Below are 22,508 nucleotides of genomic sequence, written 5' to 3'. Positions count from 1 at the left end.
AAAAAAAGAAAAAAAGAAAAGAAAATACTATGTTGTGATCCACATTCATTCCCCATGTTTCTCTCTCTGGATGCAGAGATCTCCATCACAAATCTATTGGAATCGATCTGATTCAACTCACTATTAAGAAGAGTCACATACATCAAAATTGATCTTCATCATCATCATGTTATTGCTGTGTACAGTGATCTCCTGGTTCTGCTCATTTCACTGAGTATCAGTTCATGTCAGTATCTCCAAGCCTCTCTGAGATCATTCTGTTGATCATGTCTTTTAGAACAGTAATATTCCATTACTTTTATATGACCATAACTTATTAGCCATTTCCCAACTGATGGGAATCCAATTAATTTCCAGTTCTTTGTCACTATAAAAAGGGCTGCTACAAACATTTTTGCACGTGTGGGTCCTTTTCCTTTTTTATGATTGCTTTGGAATGCAGGCCCAGTAGAGATACTGCTGAATCAAAGTGTATATATACATAGTTTGATAGTCCTTTGGGCACAGTTCCAAATTGCTTCTCAGAATGGTTGGATCAATTCACAATACCACCAACAATGTCCCAGTTTTCCCACATCCCCCAACATGTATTATTAGCCTTTCCTGTCATCTTAGCCAATCTGAGAGGTATGTAGTGATACCTCAGAGTTGTCTTAATTTGCATTTCTCTAATCAATAGTGATTTAAAGCATTTTTTCATATGACTAGAAATAGCTTTAATTTTTTCATCTGAAAATTTTCTGTTCGTATCCTTTGATCATTTATGAATTAAGAATCATTTATATTCTTATAGATTTGAGTCACTTATATATTTTAGAAATGAGTTCTTTATCAGAAGACTTGGATGTAAAAATTCTTCCCAGTTTTCTGCTTCCCTTCTAATCTTGTGTTCATTGATTTTGCTTTTAATTTTTAAACTTCTTAATTTAATAGACTCAAAATTATCCATTTTGTATTTCATACTGTATTGTAGTTCTTTGGTCATAAATTCCTTCCTTCTCCACAGATCTGAGAGGTAGACTATCCTTTGTTCTTTTAATTTACTAATAGTGTCACTCTTTATGCTAGATATAATTTTCAAGACATTTTTATGGTCATCTTCATTAGTAATATGCCATAGCCTATTTATACCAACTATGCATCTTGCCATTCCATTAAGGTGATTTGCTACTGTGATTATTATTAACCTTGATAGAATATTTAAGTGGATTCATGGCCTCCACCATTCCCTCCAATGATGCAGATCACAACAAATCAATGATTTTTTTTCCTCTCTGCAATTCTTGTTCAGATTCTTTGGATCCACCACAGAAATGCTTACTCACCAATTAGCAATTAAGTGAAATGTTTGTTTCTTAGGCTTCTTTGGGCTCATTTTTGGGGGGTGTATATGAGACCCCTATTTCTGTCTTTTACTTCTTTGTCTAACAATGGGACCTGAAGGTCAAAGGATACGAGCATCTTTTACTTTATTATAGCTTTTTATTGACAAAACATATGCATGGGTAATTTTTCAACATTGATCTTTGCAAAAACTTCTGTTCCAACTTTTCCCCTCCTTCCCCCCACTCCCTCCCCCAGATGTCAGGCAGTCCCATAGATGTTAAACATGTTAAAGTATATGTTAAATACAGTATATGTATAAATATTTATATAGTTATCTTGTTGCACAAGAAAAACTGGATTTAGAAAGAAGGTAAAAATAACCTGGGAAGAAAAACAAAAATGCAAACAACAGAAAGAATCTAAATGCTATGTTGTGGTTTGCACTCATCTCCCAGAGTTCTTTCGCTGGGTATAGCTGGTTCTGTTTATTACTGATCAATTGGAACTGATTTGGTTCATCTCATTGTTGAAGAGGGCCACGTCCATCAGAATTGATCATCATATAGTATTGTTGTTGAAGTGTATAATGATATTCTGGTTCTGCTCATTTCACTCAGCATCAGTTCGTGTAAGTCTCTCCAGGCCTTTCTGAAATCATCCTGTTGGTCATTTCTTATAGAACAATAATATTCCATAATATTCATATACCACAATTTATTCAGCCATTCTCCAATTGATGGGCATCCATCCACTCAGTTTCCAGTTTCTAGCCACTACACAAAGGGCTGCCACAAACATTTTTGCATATACAGGTCTGTTTCCCTTCTTTAATATCTCTTTGGGATATAAGCCCAGTAATAACACTTCTGGATCAAAGGGTATGCACAGCTTGATAACTTTTTGAGTATAGTTCTTTGGACTCATTATTGAATCAATTGGTTCTTATTTGTTCAAATTCTTTATAAAAATTTTATAATCTTTATCTGTTTCAATTGTATACCATATATTTTTCTCAATATTATTTTTTTCCTTATTTGCTAATTGTGATCTTTGTTCTAACAAATTAGTGGTCTGACTGTGGCAGACATCCAATTTAGGAATGATTCCTTCATCAATAAAATCTTTGACTGTCTGCTAAACTATATTTAACTTTTGTTGTGTAATAATAACAGCAAGCATTTATGTAGTAGTTTAAGGGATATAAGATTCTTTACAAAATTACCTCATTTTATCCTCATAATAATCCTAACTGGTAGGTGTTATTACTATACACATTTTATAGATGAGGAAACTGAGGCAGAATTTAACTGACTTACAGAGATTCACATAACTAATGAATATCTAAAGCTAGATTTGAACTTGGGTCTTCCTGACTCCAACTAATCCGGTTTGCAAAGGAAAAAGAGACTGAAAATTCCATGACAAGATTGATAAGACACACTAAATGAAATAAGCAGTAATTATTCAATTTGACCTGATCATCCACAAAAGAAAGACCAAATGGATGAAGAAGATCCTATTTATTGCCTAGATCAGAATTCAGCAAATTATGGCCCAAAGGCCAAATCCAGGCTACTGTCTGCTTTGATATAGCCTGCAAAAATGCTATTTTTAATTCATAGGACATACCAAAACAGGTTACTGGCTGGATTTGGCCCACATGAAATAATATGCTGACTCTATATTATGACATGGAGTTAAATAAACAAATTAATGGATTTGCCCAATACCAGTTGGGACACATAGTACTATATAAACAGACAATAAAGTAGGAAGTGGACATACAATTAAAATAAGAAGAAAGTGGGCTGTATTGCCTTCAGGAAATTCAAAAGATATTTTAACAATCTCTACTTTCCCCCAGAAACAAGGGCCATTATTTCAATGCTGATATTCTTTCATGAGGTTTCTCTGATTGCAAAACCTGAACACAAGAGTCTTCAAAGAACTGAAAAAGAATATCACATAATGGGCAAGAGTAATGTTCTATTTCAAAAAAACATATTCTAAAGCCACCTAAGGTCTTGAGGCATAAAACTCACCAAATAGTTGACAAGCAAATGTTGTATTACAAGATCTGTGACAGCTTTTGAGACCTCTGTGTTATATTTGGGTATTAGAGGGTCAGGACCCTTATAGTAGAAAGATGAAATCAGGAAGGTAGATGGAGAGCAGGCAATGGAAGGGCATTGAAAACTAAGAAAATCTTTTGGACTTAATATAAATTGGCTACATTGATGAGAAATCCAAGGTAGAATGTGATCTTTAAAGAACTCATGAACATGTATTATAAAGAACCAAAAATCTTTATTTCCATCTGAGAGATAGATAGTTTAACTCTAATCTATATGGTATATACCATATAGATTGCTAGCAGATACTTCTGAATGGAACCATTTTCCTCTCTTGATTCCTTTGTGATAAGGACACATAATCCATGACTAAGCTCCCTGTGGCATTGCTCAGACTAGCTTGGATAAGACAAACAACTAGCTATTAATGTCATTTAGATTTATTCCCATCATAGTGACAATAAGAAAGAAGTGACTAGTCCCCAAATCAGGAAAGCTCTCCAGGATAACTTGTAAGGAATAGATTCTATGTTCCTCTGATTCTGTGACTGTGATATAGTTTCTTCAAATTGTCCTTTATGATGACAGAATTGTAGTCAAACTATAGAGGCTGTGGTGACTTTACATTCTATAATAAAATAGAAGTTAAAACTGTTCTGACTTGTGATTTTCTTGAAAATTTTGCCAGTATATTTCAAAGGAAATCATGTTTCAAAAAAAATCGCATATATATTCATGTACTAAGGATTCTTTTTCAGGATATGCATCTATTTCTCTTCCATTTTCCTTTTGTCTTTCCCCTTCATAGCACCAAGTTTGCAGAAATGTATGTTCTGACCAACTTTAGAATGTCTATTTTCCCTTGATTGGATTCCAAAGGTAAAGTTAAATATAAGTCATTAGATTCAAAGAAAACAAGAAGATCAATCACATATAAATCTAGATGTATCCTTGGGAATTGATGCAATTCCTAAATTGCCCTAAGGATAGGAGTCAGAACCAATATGGACCCAAGGGATTTTTTCTGCTTTTCTTTGCTAAATTTATACTACCTCAGATCATCTCTAAGTTAAAGAGGAGGAAGACAGTATACCTATATAGAGTATTTAGCATTTTCTTTTAAACCTCAATAGGATTTGATTGTTTTGAGACATAAAACTGCTATGCACAATATCTGCACACAATATGAAAGTTATGATTTAAGAAATCCTTTATCTTCAAATATTTTATGAAGTAAAAAAAAAAGAAAACTAAAGGTTTTTTTTTTCAAATTAAATATCCAATTTTTGCCCTGAAGAGGTTTACTCAGTTGTGCTGGATAAGTTATTCATGGCTGTAATTCTATCTCTTTTGCCTTCTGGAATATTACAAATCTTCTGCTACTTTAATGTGGAAGCTGCTAAATCTTGTGTGATCCTAACTGTGATTCCATGATATTTATAGTGTTTTTTCTGACTGCTTGAACTATTTTCTCTTTTATTGAAGGGCTCTAAGACTTGACTACAATATTACTGGAAGTTTTCATTTAGGGATCTATTTCAGGGTAGATTTTTTCAATTTCTATTTTGTTCTCTATATGATATCAGAGTAATTTTACATGATTGTTTTTTGAAATATGATATATAAGCTCTTTTTTGATCAAGTATTTTAATAATTTTTAAATGATTTCTCCTTGATCTATTTTCTAGGTCAATTGTTTTTCCAATGAGATATTTCACAAATAACAACAATATACCTATAATTCCTACTACCAAGGAGGCTAGAGGATTCTTTGAGCACAAGAGCTCTGAGCTGAAATTCTATAAAGTTCATTGGCTATCCATACTAAACCTGCCATCATAAGGGGAATGTCCAGGAGTAAACTCCCTAAACACTGTTGAAGTGGACCAGGGTAGAATAGAGCAGGTCAAATCTCACATGCTAGTGATTAAGATTAGACCTATGAGTGATCACTATTCTTCCAGTCCATGTGAAATATGGAGACCTTGTCTTGGGAAAAAAAAAATGATACACATATTTGTCCTGTTGGGGATAAAAGTATACTTTCCAGCCTTAGTTTCCACACTCACGATCTAAAAATTACTTAATTTCCATGACAATGGTCTAACATTTATTACCCAGTTCTCTAGTGTCAAAGCATTACAACAACCATGAGAAGACATAATTGTCCCACTGCCCTATTTAATTTCGATCAGGTTATACTCATTAGTATGTTGCACGAGCTACATACCACTCAGAGAGAATATAGGGAGCATTTTTATTGCACCCCTTACAGAATATAGATAGAGGTACAAGAAACATTATCCCAAACCTTTCATTCCCCAAAAGGCCTCACTCCAAACCCTATACATTCAGAGTCCATAATAGGGCACAAGAGGACAGAGCCCATCCATCATGCATCTCCTTGGGTAGCCAGAATCCATCCACCTGAGCCAAACATAACGGTAAGTGATACTGAATCAAGCTGAATAGTTAGACAAGCCAAAATAAGTATTGGAAACTTCCCATCCTCTTTCTACTATGTAATCTTTTCAATGATACAGAAATACAGAGATAATAGTATTATCCTTTTATGAGATCCCCACATGATACTTTTAAGATGAATAAAAATCATAGCTTGAATGGTAAACCAAAATATGTTATGTTAAGAATTGGCAGAAAGAATATTGGATTTGGGAAACCTAAGTTTGTATCTTGACTCTAATCTTGGACTAAGCCACTAAGTTTCTTTGTCTGGAAAATTAAGGGATAGGAGCAGAGTATATCTACGGTATCTACTAGTTCCAAACTCTGTGAAACTTACCTCTCAAATATAAACTCCCTAAATGAACCACATTCCTCAAAATAATAGATGCCAGAACAACTGTGCTCTCCTCTAATTGCAACCCTACTAAAATTGAAAAGGAAAAATACTTTAAAGCAAAGGAAGATGAAAGCACTCCCCCCTTTCCTTATCTGCCAGGTACAGACTCTGATGTTTTCTCTGTAATATCTGACGGCATCATTAACACCTAAGGCCAGAGGGAGGATGGCAGTCCTTAGCTTTAGGGAGGTACGAGTTCTATAATCATGTTTTTCAGGAAAAATCCCACAGAGTCCTGAGATGTCTTATAGGCCTATAGGAAAATCTTCAACTTACATTTTACAGATAGTACTTTTAATTCCATTATTTACATAGTAACCTTTAATAAGGTCACTAAAGTTAATTCTCATTTCTCTCTGAAACTACAGTGCCTGTTAAGAAATGATCCTTTTCAAAGCTGAGTCTTTATTAACAAAGCTTAACAAATCTATCCCTAACAATTCAGCCATTTCCAGGACATTTTACTGTAACTCTGCATTTTGTCTGAGTGAGAAGGCATGATATATTTATAGTGTCCAGGGGAATTTAGAAAGAAGCAGAAATTCAATTCAATACAACATTACAACCATTTATTAGACATCTACCATGGACAAATCACAATAAAAGTAAAGCCTGAGGCTTTTTTCACTAGTCAGATTCCAAGTCAGAGGGGCTAAGTTTAGATCTCAACTCTTTTATTTAACTCCTGGTAGTACTTTGGACATATATCTTAGGAGAGGAGGTGAGGAGGTGATTTAAAAGTGAAAAGAGCTTCAGGAGCCATATAGTTTAACTCCTTCATATGACAGGTAGGGAAACTGAGGATCCAAAAAGTTAAAATACTTGCCCAAAACACAGATGGAATGAGTAGGAGAGTTAGTGTTTGGAACTATGTCTTCAGGCTCCAAACTCAACGTTCACTTCACACAATCACACTTCCTTCACTTAATCTGTTTTAACTTCACTTTCTTGATCTGAACCATGAGGTTTTTAAAGTGAAGGATCTCCAAGTTTCCTTATAGCTCTAGATTTTATGATACTACAATTATATCAGTTTTATTTTTTTTTCCCTAAGTGACAAAGAGGCAGTAAGGTGGAGAGGGCTAGACCTGGAGTAAAGAAATCCTGAATTCAAATCCAACCTTAGATACTTACTAGCTGTATGACTAGGCAATTCATTTAACTTCTGTCTCAGTTTCCTCAACTATAAAATGGGGATAATGACTGTAAATATGCCAGGGTTGTTGCATAAATCAAACAATATAATATTTTAAAAGCATTTAGCACAGTGCCTGGACTGTGTTTTTATTCCTCCTATCCTACCTTTTTGAATTCAATAATAAGAGTTTACATTTGTATGGTGCTTTAATGTTTGCAAAGCTTTAAAGACATTGACATTTGAGCCTCACAAAAACACTATATGGTAGGAATTGTAGCTATCACTATCCCCATTTAACAGGACATAAAATTAAGAATCATAAAGAAATTAAGTGATATGGTTATCTCTGGAATGTGTTGAAGCTGGCATCTAAACCCAGATTGCTCCTGAATCCAAGTTAATTCATTATACATTATTGATGCTGTTGTGAGTTTTGTGAGATCAGGTCTTCCTATCTCAGGATGGAAATAAAGGGGCTATTCCAAGGCCCAATCCTATACTGAAAGGCATGATTCTTGGGCTCCTTGGACAAAATGAGGTTAAATCTCTCCTTAACCTCAGCTCCCAGGGAGCCATTTAGTACACATGTCTAATCAGCTTAGCCCACTGGATCCCAGAGTTTCATTAGCCTCAACTGCTTGGTTAGTAGAGACTACAGATTTGTACCATCATACTCTGTAAGTTTCTATCCATTACATCACACTGCCAGGAGAACATTGGACATAGCACAAGATTATGGCTTTTTTCAGCAATGTGGTGATAGATTTAGGATGGAAAATTCCAATCATATTCAAAGAGAAATTCAGAGATTGAATGTGGATCAAAGCATAGTATTTTCACCTCTTTGTTTGTTTGCTTTCTTTCTCATGGTTTTCTTTTTCCCTTTTGGTCTGATTTTACTTGTATAACATAACAAATATGGAAATGTGTTTAAAAGGATTGTACATATTTAATTTATAACAGATTGCTTGCTGTCTTGGAGTGGGGAAAATAAGGAAGGGAGAGAGAAAAATTTAGAACACAAAGTTTTGTAAAAATGAATGTTCAAAACTATCTTTATATATATTTGGAAAAATAAAATACTATTTGAAAAATTAAAATAAAATTATCTGCATCTTCACAAGACACAATCATCACAATCTCCCTCCAAGACCATAACAACTGATCCAAACCTTGTTTTTCAAAAAAGCTTTCTGAAAAGAAAAAAAAACCTTTTATATTAAAGTGCATGCATTTCTGATTGTATGTGTGCATTTATTTGTGTGTGTAGGTAAGTGTAGCCATACAAATCTAGAGATTGAAAGTGCCTGAAATAATTAAGCCTTTTAAACAAAAGAGATGAAAAGGAAAAAAAGATAAAACAGAAATCAGTACTATATACTCTGAAGGCAGGTAAATGGCATTGTTTGGGAATCGATGCTTGAAGAATCCATTCAAAAAAATCAATACAACCAAAGCAATAAAGCTTTTGAGTGAGTCCATAAGCAGAGCTGTCTTAAAAGGAAAGAACTAAAATAGAGAGCTCAAGGGAAAGGTGTCTAGTGAAATTCAATTAAACAAATTTAAATACAACACATGTAGAGAAAAGTATTATAGCAACTCCCAGAGGAGAACATTGTACTACCAGTCATAATTCAAAATATTTATTGAACTGTTTCATTGTGCTCAGGGATTAGAAGAAATAATCCTGACTGGGTTGACATTCCAGTGACATTAAAAAGTAACTGAGATCTCACTGACAACAGGTACATCAGCACTAAAATCCCACAGAAACCTTTATTTATTGCTCTCTTTGACTTCACTTTGTACCTGTTCTGCCTTTCAGACTGTTTTCTACTTTAATAGTGGCTCCACTCAGACTTCCTTCATTAAAAAATCTTCCTCAATCCTGCCTCACTTAAATCAAATTCACTTGCAAGTCAAGACATCACTTTCCTGATGTCATTGATTCTCTTTGAGGAAAAAAGATGAACAACAATCCCCAGCTAGATAGAAGGAAATTATCAAAATCCTAGCCAGGACTATCTTCTATCACTCCTTCTCCATCCCACCCATATACTCAGAATATATGTGATTTACATGTAGATGCCTTACATTACAAAATGAGTGTGAGTCCATTTTTAAAGCTGAGTTTTGTAAAAAGCCACTTTATCTCCCAAATTTACACCATAGACTTCATAAGGGTATATCTGGGAATTTTTTTGTAAATTTTAATCAATACAGAAATATGATGTTGTTATTATTATTCTATTAATGGAAATACATGTATAATTATGTATGATACATATTGCAGGGAGGGTCTTACATATGGGCAGAATAGGCAATCACCTCAACAGCTACATTTGGTACCTCCCTGGAAATCAGCCTTTCCACATTGATTTCCTAAGCTAAAAATACTCCCCACACACATCCTCAAAGATATACAGTTTTCATATTTGCAAAGAATAGAAAGAAAATACATATAACAAAGGGCTTTTTTCATTCTACTTATACTCAAAATATTTATATGAAAAAGATAATACAATGATATGTTCACATTAAAGAGGAAAAATAATATTAAATTTTTTTCTAAAAAACAGTTTAGAAGGAGGAATAGGATGAAAGAAGAGGATCTCTCTGTTTTAAGACTTTGGAATGGGAAAAGACACTCTGAGGGACTATAGATAAAGGAACAAAAAGGAGAAGTTTAAGATGTTTGTGTCTTTCTTTTTTAAAACTTTTCTCTTAAATTTGACCTTCCTATATGTGTACCCTATATAACATCATAAAATAAATGTCAATATGATGATATAAATACCAACATGTTGATAAATGAACGACGTTGTTTATTCATCTCAAAGAGAACTAATGACATTACAGAGTGATATATGTCTTGACTTGCAAGTGAATTGGCTTTAAATGAGGTAGAGTTACACAAAGTCATCAGTCTCACTCTCTTCTAGTCATTAAAGTCCTGCGGAAGGACAAAAGTCAGGATAACTTGGAGATGGCCCAAAATGTCATCTTCAATGTCTGACCAAGTTCCACAATTTCTGCTTTAGTCACCTTGATGGCCATTGGGATAAATTGTTATCATTCATCCATCTCTTGGAGGAAGTCTTTACATATTTGGGGTAGACAGTCTCTTCTACTTCACCCATGGATTTGAGGTATATTAGTTACTCTCAATTTGGTTTAGCTCATCTGCCAAGATGTTTTCACTGAGGTATGGCCACTGAATATGCTGCAGATTCTTTGAGACACAGGTGAAAGTTGGATGAAAGGTGGACACCAAAAAAGGATGGAGCAGTGCTGAAGAAAGCTCAGCAAGACCTCACACCAGAGGTGATAGTTCCCCCTGAAAACCCCATATACCCCAAATAAATGATATAGACATACAGAAAGAATGGAAACCAACAAAAGAGGTATGCACTCTCAGAATCATGGCCCACTTGTTAAGCCTTGACTTCTCAAATTATTTATGCCCAGGATAGGCATTTTAGAAATATTAACCAACTAAATCACAAAAGCTTTACCATCACAGACTCCAACCTGGAAAGGTTGATCTCCAGGAGGCACCAAATGTAGCTGTCACATAAGGAATACTCAGAGAGTAGGAAAACACAGACTGGTACCAAGCTTACTAGGTGCCATCCTGAGGTTTGGCTTATTAAAAGGGACACAGAGACATGCCATCATTAAGAAATACTGCCATACAGCCCTTTTTGTAGTGGCTAGAAACTGGAAACTGAATGGATGTCCATCAGTTGGAGAATGGCTGAATAAATTGTGGTATATGAAAATTATGGAATATTACTGTTCTGTAAGAAATGACCAACAGGATGATTTCAGAAAGGCCTGGAGAGACTTACACGAACTGATGCTGAGTGAAATGAGCAGGACCAGGAGATCATTATATACTTCAACAACAATACTAGATGATGACCAGTTCTGATGGATCAGGCCATCCTCAGCAACGAGATCAACCAAATCATTTCTAATGGAGCAGTAATGAACTGAACTAGCTATGCCCAGAAAAATAACTCTGGGAGATGACTAAAAAACCATTACATTAAATTCCCAATCCCTATATTTATGCACACATGCATTTTTTATTTCCTTCACAAGCTAATTGTACAATAATTCAGAGCCTGATTCTTTTTGTACAGCAAAATAATGTTTTGGTCATGTATACTTATTGTGTATATAAGTTCTATTTTAATATATTTAACATCTACTGGTCATCCTGCCATCTAGGGGAGGGGGTGGGGGGGTAAGAGGTGAAAAATTGGAACAAGAGGTTTGGCAATTGTTAATGCTGTAAAGTTACCCATGTATATATCCTGTAAATAAAAGGCTATTAAATTAAAAAAAAAAAAAGAAAGAAAGAAAAAAAGAAATACTGCCATATACTTTTATATGTTTTTCATACCATGGAAGCTCATTTGGGCCTAAGGTACCTTCTGAAAACAATCAAAGATGATACAAAGCTCCAAAAATTAGCCTATATGTTTATGCCCAATAAACAGCCTTCTTCCTCCTCCTCAATCCTCCACATACTTACTATTCCCATATAACTGTAATAGTGATCCAACTCAGCTGCAAGCAGTTCTCTGTCCCTAGCCATAGTACTGATTCTTCAGTTTATGCCACTACCCCTGACCAAGGTACTGATTCATGAGCTTTCATAACTACAACTTTTGTTCCTCTGGCAAAAGAAATTACTGAAGTTTAATTTCATAATAATTAAATCACTTAGAAATACATTGGTTTGTTAGGCAAATGACCTACTGTACACGATGCATTGTACCAAGAGTCCTTCAAAAGTCTTATTTGGTAATAACAATTCCTTAACTCAAATTCCTCATTTGCTTCAGTTTGTTTGAAATTGTCTTTTCCCTCACATACATATTTTTCCTAAAAATGAACAATTACAAACAAAAGAGTTATGGTTAGAAAAAGCATTCTAGGATGAGAAGCATACCAGTAGAACACAGAGAAGGCTGGATACAAGAACATGAAGCATACCTTATATGGAATAAAAAAAGACATTTTGAAACATGAGAAATACCTTTTCATACTATGACATTGATACAGTATATATCCCAAAAATCTTGGTGCAGTTTTGAGTTTTGACTGTTTAAAATTACACCAAGATTTTTGTATCCTTTATCTTCAGTCAGAGGACCTGGATTTAAATCCCAGCTCTGCCGTTTACTCTGACTCAGTTTCTTCAGGTGGCAAATAAGAAAGTTGGACTAGAATCAGTAATGCCAAAGTCAAAAAAGAACAGAGGTCACTAAACAATGGATAAAAATTTCTGCAGGACAGATTGACTCGGAAAATCACATATTGATATTATTTATATTTGTTGTGTTTTTATTTTACTAAATATTTCCAATAACATTTAATTTGGTTTGGGCCATGCTCAAGAGTGTTGTGGACCACAGCATGAGAATTCTCTGAACTTAATAACAACTGAGATCTGCTAGAGCTAAAATCTTGTGACTTAATCATGATTTCTACTTGTCCTATAGCTCTTCCATAGTTGTACCAATTCATTATGACTCAATTCAATTTGATGAATTCTTCTTATATAAATATTTTAAGATGTCATTGAATTGATGACAAAAATACATTTTGTAGCATTAACATTTTTCCCAGCTGTTACAAAAGCAAAAGGCAGTTTTGTAGCTGAGAAAAATATATATTCACAGCTTCATCTGTTTAAAAACAATGCAAATTCTGTTTACTTTATCAAGCATACCTTATGTGCACTATTTACTAATTTAATTAAATTAAAGAACTCTTGGAAAACATTTGGGAATCTACAATAGTATTTTAGATGAAATTAAGAAATAGTTTGTGATTTTTTGAGAGTACATAAAAGCATGTATATATGCAGATCCTAAAATTCTCTCTATATAATGTAGCATTCAACTACAATAAAATGAAAGGAAACTCAAAACACTTATGAACTATGGAAATATGTAATAAAGGTGGTGTATATTAAAACAGTGTATATAGCTTTGAAAGTCATAATATTAAACCATATTTTCTCATAATGTAGCAGATATAATGGGAGAAGATATCAAAATTCAGTTTAAATGCAACTTCCTACAAGATGCCTTCGCTATTGCCTCCAGATAATGCTCCACACACCATCAAAATTATATGCTTATGTATGTCTATATACACATACATATATATAGACATACATAACACACACATATATGTGTCTGTGTGTGTGTGTGTGTTAAATTTGTATCTTGCTCTGGTCCCCCTGACTGCCACCATCATACCTGCTTCTAAACAGCACATATGTTCATAAATAACCAGTAACAATAGCAGGTAATAATATAATAATAAGAATCTAGAAGTCATGTATACACTGTCCCACAGACCAAAGTAACATAATTTTCAAATAGTCTCATGCAGTAAGCAAAAATCACATCCTGAGATTTGGGCTGAATCAGAGGAAGCCATATAGGACTTGACTTGTCAGGACTTTTTGATCCTAAAACACATAATTCTCAGTTAAATTTCACACATTAGCAGTAAGAGTAATAGAACAGCAAATAGTAGTGGTGATTTTGAGAAGATGTGGATGTGTTAACTTTAAAGTTTTACTGATGACTTTGAGATAATTTGGAAATGTTAAAGAACTAATCCCAAGGTGACATGGATAAAATAAATTTTTTAAAATTCTAGAAAAATGAGACATCAAATTCTTGACTCTCAGATACTATTCCAACTCCTAAGGGCCTATGCTGTTTGAATGCCCCCAATACTGAACCACAGTTATATAAATGATTTCCCCATCCCTATTCTTTTCCCCATGGTACCACCCCCCCCCTCTCCTGTCCCCATATTCAGCCATCTGCCTCTGTATTCATCCCACCCCCTTGCCTGGCTTGTCTCTATACTTTCTGTGCTGCTTATCCCTACACCCTCTGTGCCTTATTGAAATATAATTGTAGCCTTACTTCCCACTAGCATCATACTCTTTCTTTTGAGTACCCAAAGAACTAATCTCTATTTATATGAATTATATTTATATGAAATCTCTATTTCACAATTTCATAAATTAATTAGTAAATTGTGTATATGTATAATTTACTTATTGGTATAATATAAGTTCCTTGGAACACTTGGCACTATGTTTAATTCGTGGTAGGTATTTTTAACATGCTTATCAATTGATTATTGTGGCTGCTGTTTTCTCCCAATAAAATGCAAAAACCTTGAAGGCAGAAGCTGTTTTCTTTTTTATTTTGTATCCTCAGCATCTACCATCTGTTTAAGATGTAGTAGATACTTAAAATGTTTGCTGAACTGAATTCACTTGAATTGATGGTATAGGAGATGTGGCTCATGGAACTATATAAAGAGATTGTTCCAGAGGCTAGAAGAAAAAAGTGGCAAATGCATATGTTCAGTCCCTTGCAAATTTGCTGATGAATATATATTTGTATAGGGGAGAAATTGAGAATAAGATATTTAATAATTAAAAGCTATATAAATCAAGTACCATATAAATGGCAATTAATATTATTAATCACTACAACACTTGCTATGCCATAAACATGGGTATCATCTCCCCTAATGGAGTTCTTCCACACCAAAATAGACAGTTCTGTGAGGGTCCATAAACAAAAATAATCATTCATCTGGTGTTAAACCTTCTGGTGACCATCTTAATAAAATCCAATTAATCCACCACTAATCAGGGAAGAGATTGGTTAGAAGCTGTCATGCACCTATGCTTTTTTGAGAATAGTCTACATTACAGGGGTCCTCAAACTATGGCCAGCGGGCCAGAGGCAGCAGCTGAGGACATTTATCCCCCTCATCCAGGGCTATGAAGTTTCTTTATTTAAAGGCCCACAAAACAAAGTTTTTGTTTTTACTATAGTCCGGCCCTCCAACAGTCTGAGGGACAGTGAACTGGCCCCCTATTTAAAAAGTTTGAGGACCCCTGGACTCTACAAGAACCCAGAATTACCACAAAGATCACTATGCCATAATGAGGTTTCCAAGTTTAAGAGGAAAATATTTCATTTTAAAACATGCAAAAAGAAAAGTTATTTAGGTCTTGGAAATATTATATTGTTTGAATTGTTGAGTTCTCCCCTGCCCCTATATGTCAGTAGCTTTCATTTCAGAAAAGTAAGGAAAAGCCTGAATGATTTCACATTTCTATGGCCCTAGTCTAAAGGTTAAAAGAGTCAGAGAGATTGTGAAGAATAATCAGCAACAGGAATGAGGAACTTTATGGGAGGTTTTGTCAGGCTTTTTTATCCTTTTGGAACATAATTACTTAATGTAAGAGAAATGGCAGCCTTGCTAAATGGAATTATACCAAAAAATAAAATCAAATAAAAAGATTCCATTCAAGGTTTTTCACAGGTTTGTCATCTTAGATCAGAATAGGCAGCAAAAATAGTTACTCCATTCATTAAATCACAAATCCAATTTAAACTCTGAATTCAAAGCCTTGCCTGGGCTATATTTTTACACTTTGGTTCTCATCTCTAATCTGGCTTTATGATCCAGGTCAGATAGTATTCCTAATTCTATCTATTCTCCCACACAGCCTTCAGGCTTCCATCATTTCATAATTCTTGTCAGTGGGATGCCCTTCAGTGTTGCATGGGTTTTGTGGTGTAGCTGTTTTGTCTGAATGCACAGAAGAGCTCCTCTCCACAGTTAATGGACAGAATAAAATAACAAAACCATGCTGTCACAAATGAGAAAAAGAAGGCAAGAGAGACTCCAGGCTTTCTTTTGTCTTTTTTGCAATTCTACTTGTTTTCCCTTATTAAACTGTTATTTGGACTAGTAGGAAAGTCTCTGAGTCTCTGAGCTCATCTGTAAATGAGGAGGTTGAAAACTTCCTAAACATAAACATTTTATGATTAGCACAAAATTCTAATCTTCTGGCTATTATTATATAAATTACATTTGTCCTTTAGTCTTGGAACCTTTCTAGTGTCCATATTCCCCATTTATCAACCTCAAAATCCTCTAATTCTTCTTATTCAAATCACTGAAATACATTGTGTTCTCCATGAGCTCCAATATTTCACAGCTTGTTGCATTGAAAGGATCAAGTATTGTCTCAGAACTCGAGTCAGACTTAATTTCACTAAATGTTTCTCTTACAGAACAGACCTATGTCCTAGACAAATGAACTATCAATGCAGATTTAATTCATCAATTGCTTTTCTCAGAAGCAGACATATGCTCTTCAAGTAAACTGATTCTTTTAAATGGAAATATACTTTTACTAGACTATACAGTCCTTGAGATTAAGAACCAGGTGTTATTTAATTTCTCTCTTTCCTTATCTAAAAAATAGTGATATCTATTCAGAAGGTGCTCAAAATATTTATTGTTGTATTAATTTATTTCAATTTTTATATTTATAGTGAGAATTGGAGCTCTCTTGATTCTCTATAAGCTCATGAATAGGGAAAGTTCTTTCAACATCAAAAAAACAAATATATAAATAAAATGTGGAGGCTAGTGCTACTATTAGCTGGGTATCAAATTTTGATTTTTTCAATTTCATCTTAATAGGTTCATTGCACCAAATAAGTGAAAGTTTTCCCTTAAGTGAATTCAGAATATTCATGGTAAGCAAAAAGTGATACATAATATATTTTATATTATATTGTAAAATATCTTCTTTTAACTGATCCATTCTTTTCCCTTAAATCCACCTCATGGAAAACAATGAGAGAAACTTGGGAAAAGATAAAATAAAAGTAAATTAATTATGACATATGACTTTTAGCCACACAATTTTTAAGAATTAAAAACAAGCCCATGAATATCTTCTAGGTTTTTGTATATCTGCACCCAACTCCCAACAAGTAAAAAGCAAATTGATCTCTATTAATAAATTCACAATGTAACATGGGACAAACTCAAATAAATTTCCTGAAATTAAAAAATATCTTTTCCCTGTTCTCAATGCCCTATCCATCTCCAAATTCCTCCATGTACCTATAGTTGTGCCCTTGTTCATATTTTTTTCATCTAGTAAACTCTTTAAAATTTACTTCTTATAAAGGTGGTTACTCTTTGTTCTAGACTGCTCAGGAAAACAAATATTCTATTATAGTATATAGATATTTGGTGTTCAAACAATCAACAAGCCCTTATTATGTGTCAGGAACTGTGCTGAGCACTGGGGATACAAATATAACCAAAAAACCCAGCTGCTTTCTTCAAGGAGTTTACCTTCTAATGAAGGAGATAATATTTACATAAATAGACACATACAAAGTAAATGCAAATTAATTTTAAAACATAATACACTTTGAGAGAGAATTTTTTTTCTAATCTCCCACTGTAAAATGATATATATGCTTTCTAACCAATAAAGAGATAAAGTAAAATCCTTTGGGAAAATACTCATTTTCTAAGTTGATAGAAAAAAAGAAAGAAAAAAAAAAAAAACAACTGCATTGTATAGCAAATCTTTCATAGAGATAAGAATACAAATACACTTTAAAGATGGAGTTTATCCAGATTCTTTCAACACAAATGTTTATGAGACATTAAAATGCACTTTTTGAGGTTTTTTTGTTTATTTGTTTTTTAACAAATGAAGATTCCTAAGATTCAAATAGTCAATTCAACTTCAAATCAGTTTTCTCCCATTAATAGAAGAATATGCTAATTGAAAAGATCCTATTCAATCATAATTGGACCTCCATAGATATAGAATTAGGTAGTAAATATTTAGTTCTTGGAAGAGACAAATCATTAAAAAGAGATATCATATTTACCTCAAATATGATCAGTCCATAGACTCCTACCAAAATGACTGATGCAATCATTACTTGAGTCTCTATATCTGCATGGAGATATTGATGAGTCATTGAGAGAGGAATCACTTGGTTTTTCTGGAGAAAGGCTTGAATATTTATTGAAATGGTCTCTCTGCAGCAAGAAACAGGTTTTGTACAATTAGTGAAAGAGAAAAAGCACTACAGCATAACAATTAGCTTCCTCTCTGACTCTACTCTAGCACCAAATTATTCCATGAGTACACATTATCAATTCATTTATTCATAAGAAATAATGGTAGCAACATGGATATTGAAAGCCCTGGGCTTGGCAGCAGGTAGACTCATCTTCCTGAGTTTAAATCTGGCCTCAGATACTTAACCCTGTTTGCCTCAATTTCCTTATCTGTAAAATGAACTGGAGAAGGAAATGGCACACTTGCTCCAGTCCCTTTCCCAAGAAAACCTCAAAGGGATCACAAAAAGTCAGACACAACTGAAAAGACTAAACAACAACAGCAGGTCTAAACTTAGTTTTAGCCACTTATTTCCTCCCCTTTTTTCCCTAAGCCCATCTCCTTATTAGTGTCACATCTTCCATGGATAGTTGCTTAATAAAACAAAAAATCAAGAAGAAAACATAAAAGCCTAAGATCTAGAATGGGAAGTTACCTCATAGATAAGGCAACTGTTACCCAGAAAAAGTAAATGATTTACTCAAGATTATATAGATCATAAGCAGCAAAGCAAGAATTCAAATTTGAGGTCTCTTACCCAAAGGCAGTATACTAGGGGAGAAGAATGATTTGAGTTCCTCGGCTTCTCCCTAGCTTTTCTGACGGGTGTATGATATGGTCAAAAAAAACAAGTCCTTGGATAATCAGGGCTCGGCTGTCTATCAACATATATATTCCCAAACAGAATATTTATCAATATTCTCATGGAATCACATAGCTTGAGAGTTGGAAGGGACCTCAGTGATCTTCCATTCCAACCCATACCGAAAAGGAATCTTCAGAATAACACAGCTGATAAGTGGTCATCCAGCCTTTGCTTGAAGATCTCTAAGGAAGGGAAATAATTTTGAAGTAGCACACTCTACTTTGGCACAGCAGGAAGTTTTTCCTTACATCAAATCTAAATTTGCCTCTGTTTCACTTATTGTCCCTGAAACCAGTAGGACAAATCTAATTTCTCCACCTATCTGACACTCCTGGCAGCAATTATGTCCTCTCTTATTCTCTTTTCTAAGCTAAATATGTCCACTTTCAACAAATGGGAGAGTCTGTCCTCCTGTTTACATGTGACAAGAACTCAAGACTCTTTACCCTCTTGATTGCCTTTCTTTGGACACTAATGAATTTATCATAGTAAACCCTGATGTCTAAAACTAAAAAAAATATTCTAAGAGATGTTTGATGATATCAAAGTGAATAATTATCACCTTTCTAGTAATGAAAATTAAGCATGTTCCCATGCAGCCTATGATCTTATTAGCTTTTTTTCATGATTCATCACATCTCTGATTTATATTGAGCTTGAAGTGTATTAAAAAACCCTAGTCATTTCTACCAAAAAAAAAAAGTAGCTTATCATGCCTTCCAACTCTTGTATTTGTAAATTTGACTTTTTGTATCCAAAAGTAAGACTCCATTTGTCCTTCCTGAATTTAAACTTATAAGATTCAGTCAACTGTTCTAAGTCAGCATGCTTTTGGGATATTGATTCTATAATGTGATGAGATTAAAAAATTACTTCTGGTAGGAGGAAGGATACAGAAATATAAGGAAGAAATAGCTAAAGTTTTTTTTTTAAAGAATAAAACTTCTTATAACAAAGAATTCCTCAAAAGCAAAATAGGTTCATTTTTGATAGGAAGGTTTAGATTATGCATGGAATCTGATGTTGAAAAAGATGAAAATAATTTTCTTCAAACTCAGTTCTCAGATTCAACTCATCATAATAATTAGCACATATATAATAGTGACTTTCCCTTAGTCTCTAGTTATTGACATATATTATGTTCCATGATGACAAATATATTATATACTTTAATATTTCAGTTATCTGTGATCTTACCAAAGTGGGTAACCTCTCTACTAACATAATATTTCAATGTCTAGAAAACTGGGTAAATAATCTGTATGAGATGCTGTGGACAAGTCATTCGTCACCCTTCATCACCAAATTCATCACCAAATTGGAGATGAGAGTATTTGAATTTAGCTACACTATCCTTCAGATAGTAGATATACAATATATCATCACTGCTCCACTTTCCTTACCTTTTGCCTTGCCCCTGGAAAAACATCCAACCTAAAGTCCTGCTCTCCTGAGAGGCAATTCCATCTCTGAAAATACCATTTTAGGAAGGATGTCCAACATGCTTTACTTTCTCATGCCTGGTATCGTTGAACTTCTCAGCCCCTTCCCACCTTCTTTCATTTTCCTTATGTGTTTTGCCTTCTTCTAATATAGAATATATTTGAGGATATAGAATATCTTATTTGTATACCCAGGGCTTGGCAGAGTGCTTGGTACATAGTAAGCACATGATAACTGCTCTAGCTAGCTATCATATATTAAAAGTTTGGGGGTTGGCTAGTAGGCTTGACAAAGCTTGTTCCCTTCTGATATACTTCAAAAATTCAAGGTCATGCCCACCAGGACAAGGTAGCTGAAGAGGATTTAGAGGGAGATAGAGAAATTAAATAATTTTCCAGGAACACCTTGTTAAGCAGAGATTATGATAATTTATGATTAGAACTCATGCCTTTCTCTGATTAGAACTCATGCCTTTCTCTGTTTCACATTTTGGCTTTGAATAGCTCCCTCTTTCTTTTCCAAAATCTCATTTATTTATCTGAGAACCAACCTGGTAATTATCTCAAAAGTCCTGGAAGTAACAGCTCGTTCATTTCTTCTGGAATTTAAAAAGATGGTCCAGTTATAGATGACCTAGAAAAGAGTTGACAGTCATCATTTAATGGAATTATTCAGTTTTTGAAGAATTTTTATTTCAATGTCTTTTGCAAAGAAGAAAGATAAAAAGGAAATAATTGTGCAAAATTTTAGAGAAGAGGGAAAAAATACTTATAAAGACTCATCAATTGCAATTGCAGGACCATATGTGTCATTGCTGTAAGTCTCAGCTGTCTAGATGATTGATTGTATGACTATTTCCACAACCTATATAAGTAGTTAAGTCTATAAATAACTTGTCACCACCAAATAACTCACCAGAAGCCAATGATAAACTGAGTAATAGTATGTAGTTACAAGTGAACTAACCAAGTAAATGAAGGAAAGATCCTTCCATATAGCTACCCCTATCTTTAGGAGAAAATATAGTGAAGTAGAAAGAATTCACCATTGCAGAATCAATGGACTTGGATTCAAATGCTAGTTATAGCTATGTGACCTTGCATAAGTCAAATCATTTCTAAGGATATCACTTTTCTCATTTTTAAGGGAGTCGACTAGATTCCACCCTCTTAAATTGTGGGTCACAACCCCATATGGTATCTCATAACTGAATTTGGGGGTGGTTGAAGTTGTAATTTATTATCAATAAATGTTCTATTTCTATAACTATTTTATATACCTATATATCTGGGGTCATGTAAAAATTTCTTGGGTGAAAAGAAGTCATGAGTGGAAAAAGTTTAAGAAGCTCTGGACTAGATGACCTGCCAACTGTAAAGCTATGGTCCTAACTGGATATAATTTATTAGCAGGATCCAAAAATGGTTTTGAACCAGCATTTTATAATGGTGTTTATTTTTTGGCAATGAAAAAAGGTGGCAGAAAGGATTATGAAAGGTGTATGGAAGTTTTCATTTCATGGAGTTAATCAAGAACACTTCTATTTACCCTTAAAAAAGATTCCCTAGTCATCACAAGCTAAACAGAGATTTGATTATTCATTCCTTTACCTCAAAAAACAAGTACCCATATAGGAGTTATTTAATTTATATGATATGAAAAAAGACTATGGTTATATTAGAATTTTTATAATCTATTGAGCCTGAGTAAACTAAAGTTCCATTTGTAATGGACTTATACTTTGTCCTAAATGTCCCAAATGTGCAGAAAGTTACTGCAGTTTTATAGAGTTCTCTGAGCTGTCAAGCAGACTTTCAAAAAGCTGTCTCAGTTTCATCTTAATATGCTCATTTCAATCACATCCAACTCTTCATGATCTCGTTTTGAGTTTTTCATGGTAGAGATACAGGAGTGATTTGCCATTTCCTTCTCCAGATCATTTTACAGATGGGGAAACTTGGCAAACAGGTTGAATAATTTGCCCAGTTAAGAATCTGAGGCCAGAT

General features: G+C 34.0%; 1 protein-coding gene across 1 annotated transcript in view; it reads right to left on the bottom strand.

Moving 5' to 3' along the window:
- Positions 1 to 22,508, bottom strand: part of OCA2 (OCA2 melanosomal transmembrane protein) — a 313,841-nt gene that overhangs the window by 185,537 nt on the left and 105,796 nt on the right. Inside the window, exons 7-8 of the mRNA XM_031959092.1 lie at positions 21,053 to 21,135; positions 18,178 to 18,331 (exon numbers count right to left, since the gene is read on the bottom strand). Coding sequence (XP_031814952.1) covers positions 18,178 to 18,331; positions 21,053 to 21,135 — 237 coding nt within the window. The remainder of the gene's footprint in view (positions 1 to 18,177; positions 18,332 to 21,052; positions 21,136 to 22,508) is intronic.

This window comes from Sarcophilus harrisii, chromosome 3 (assembly GCF_902635505.1).
Source record: "Sarcophilus harrisii chromosome 3, mSarHar1.11, whole genome shotgun sequence".
Taxonomy (NCBI): Eukaryota; Metazoa; Chordata; class Mammalia; order Dasyuromorphia; family Dasyuridae; genus Sarcophilus; species Sarcophilus harrisii.
Note: the sequence above shows the minus strand (reverse complement) of the source record. Positions and strands in the feature narration are given on the sequence as shown.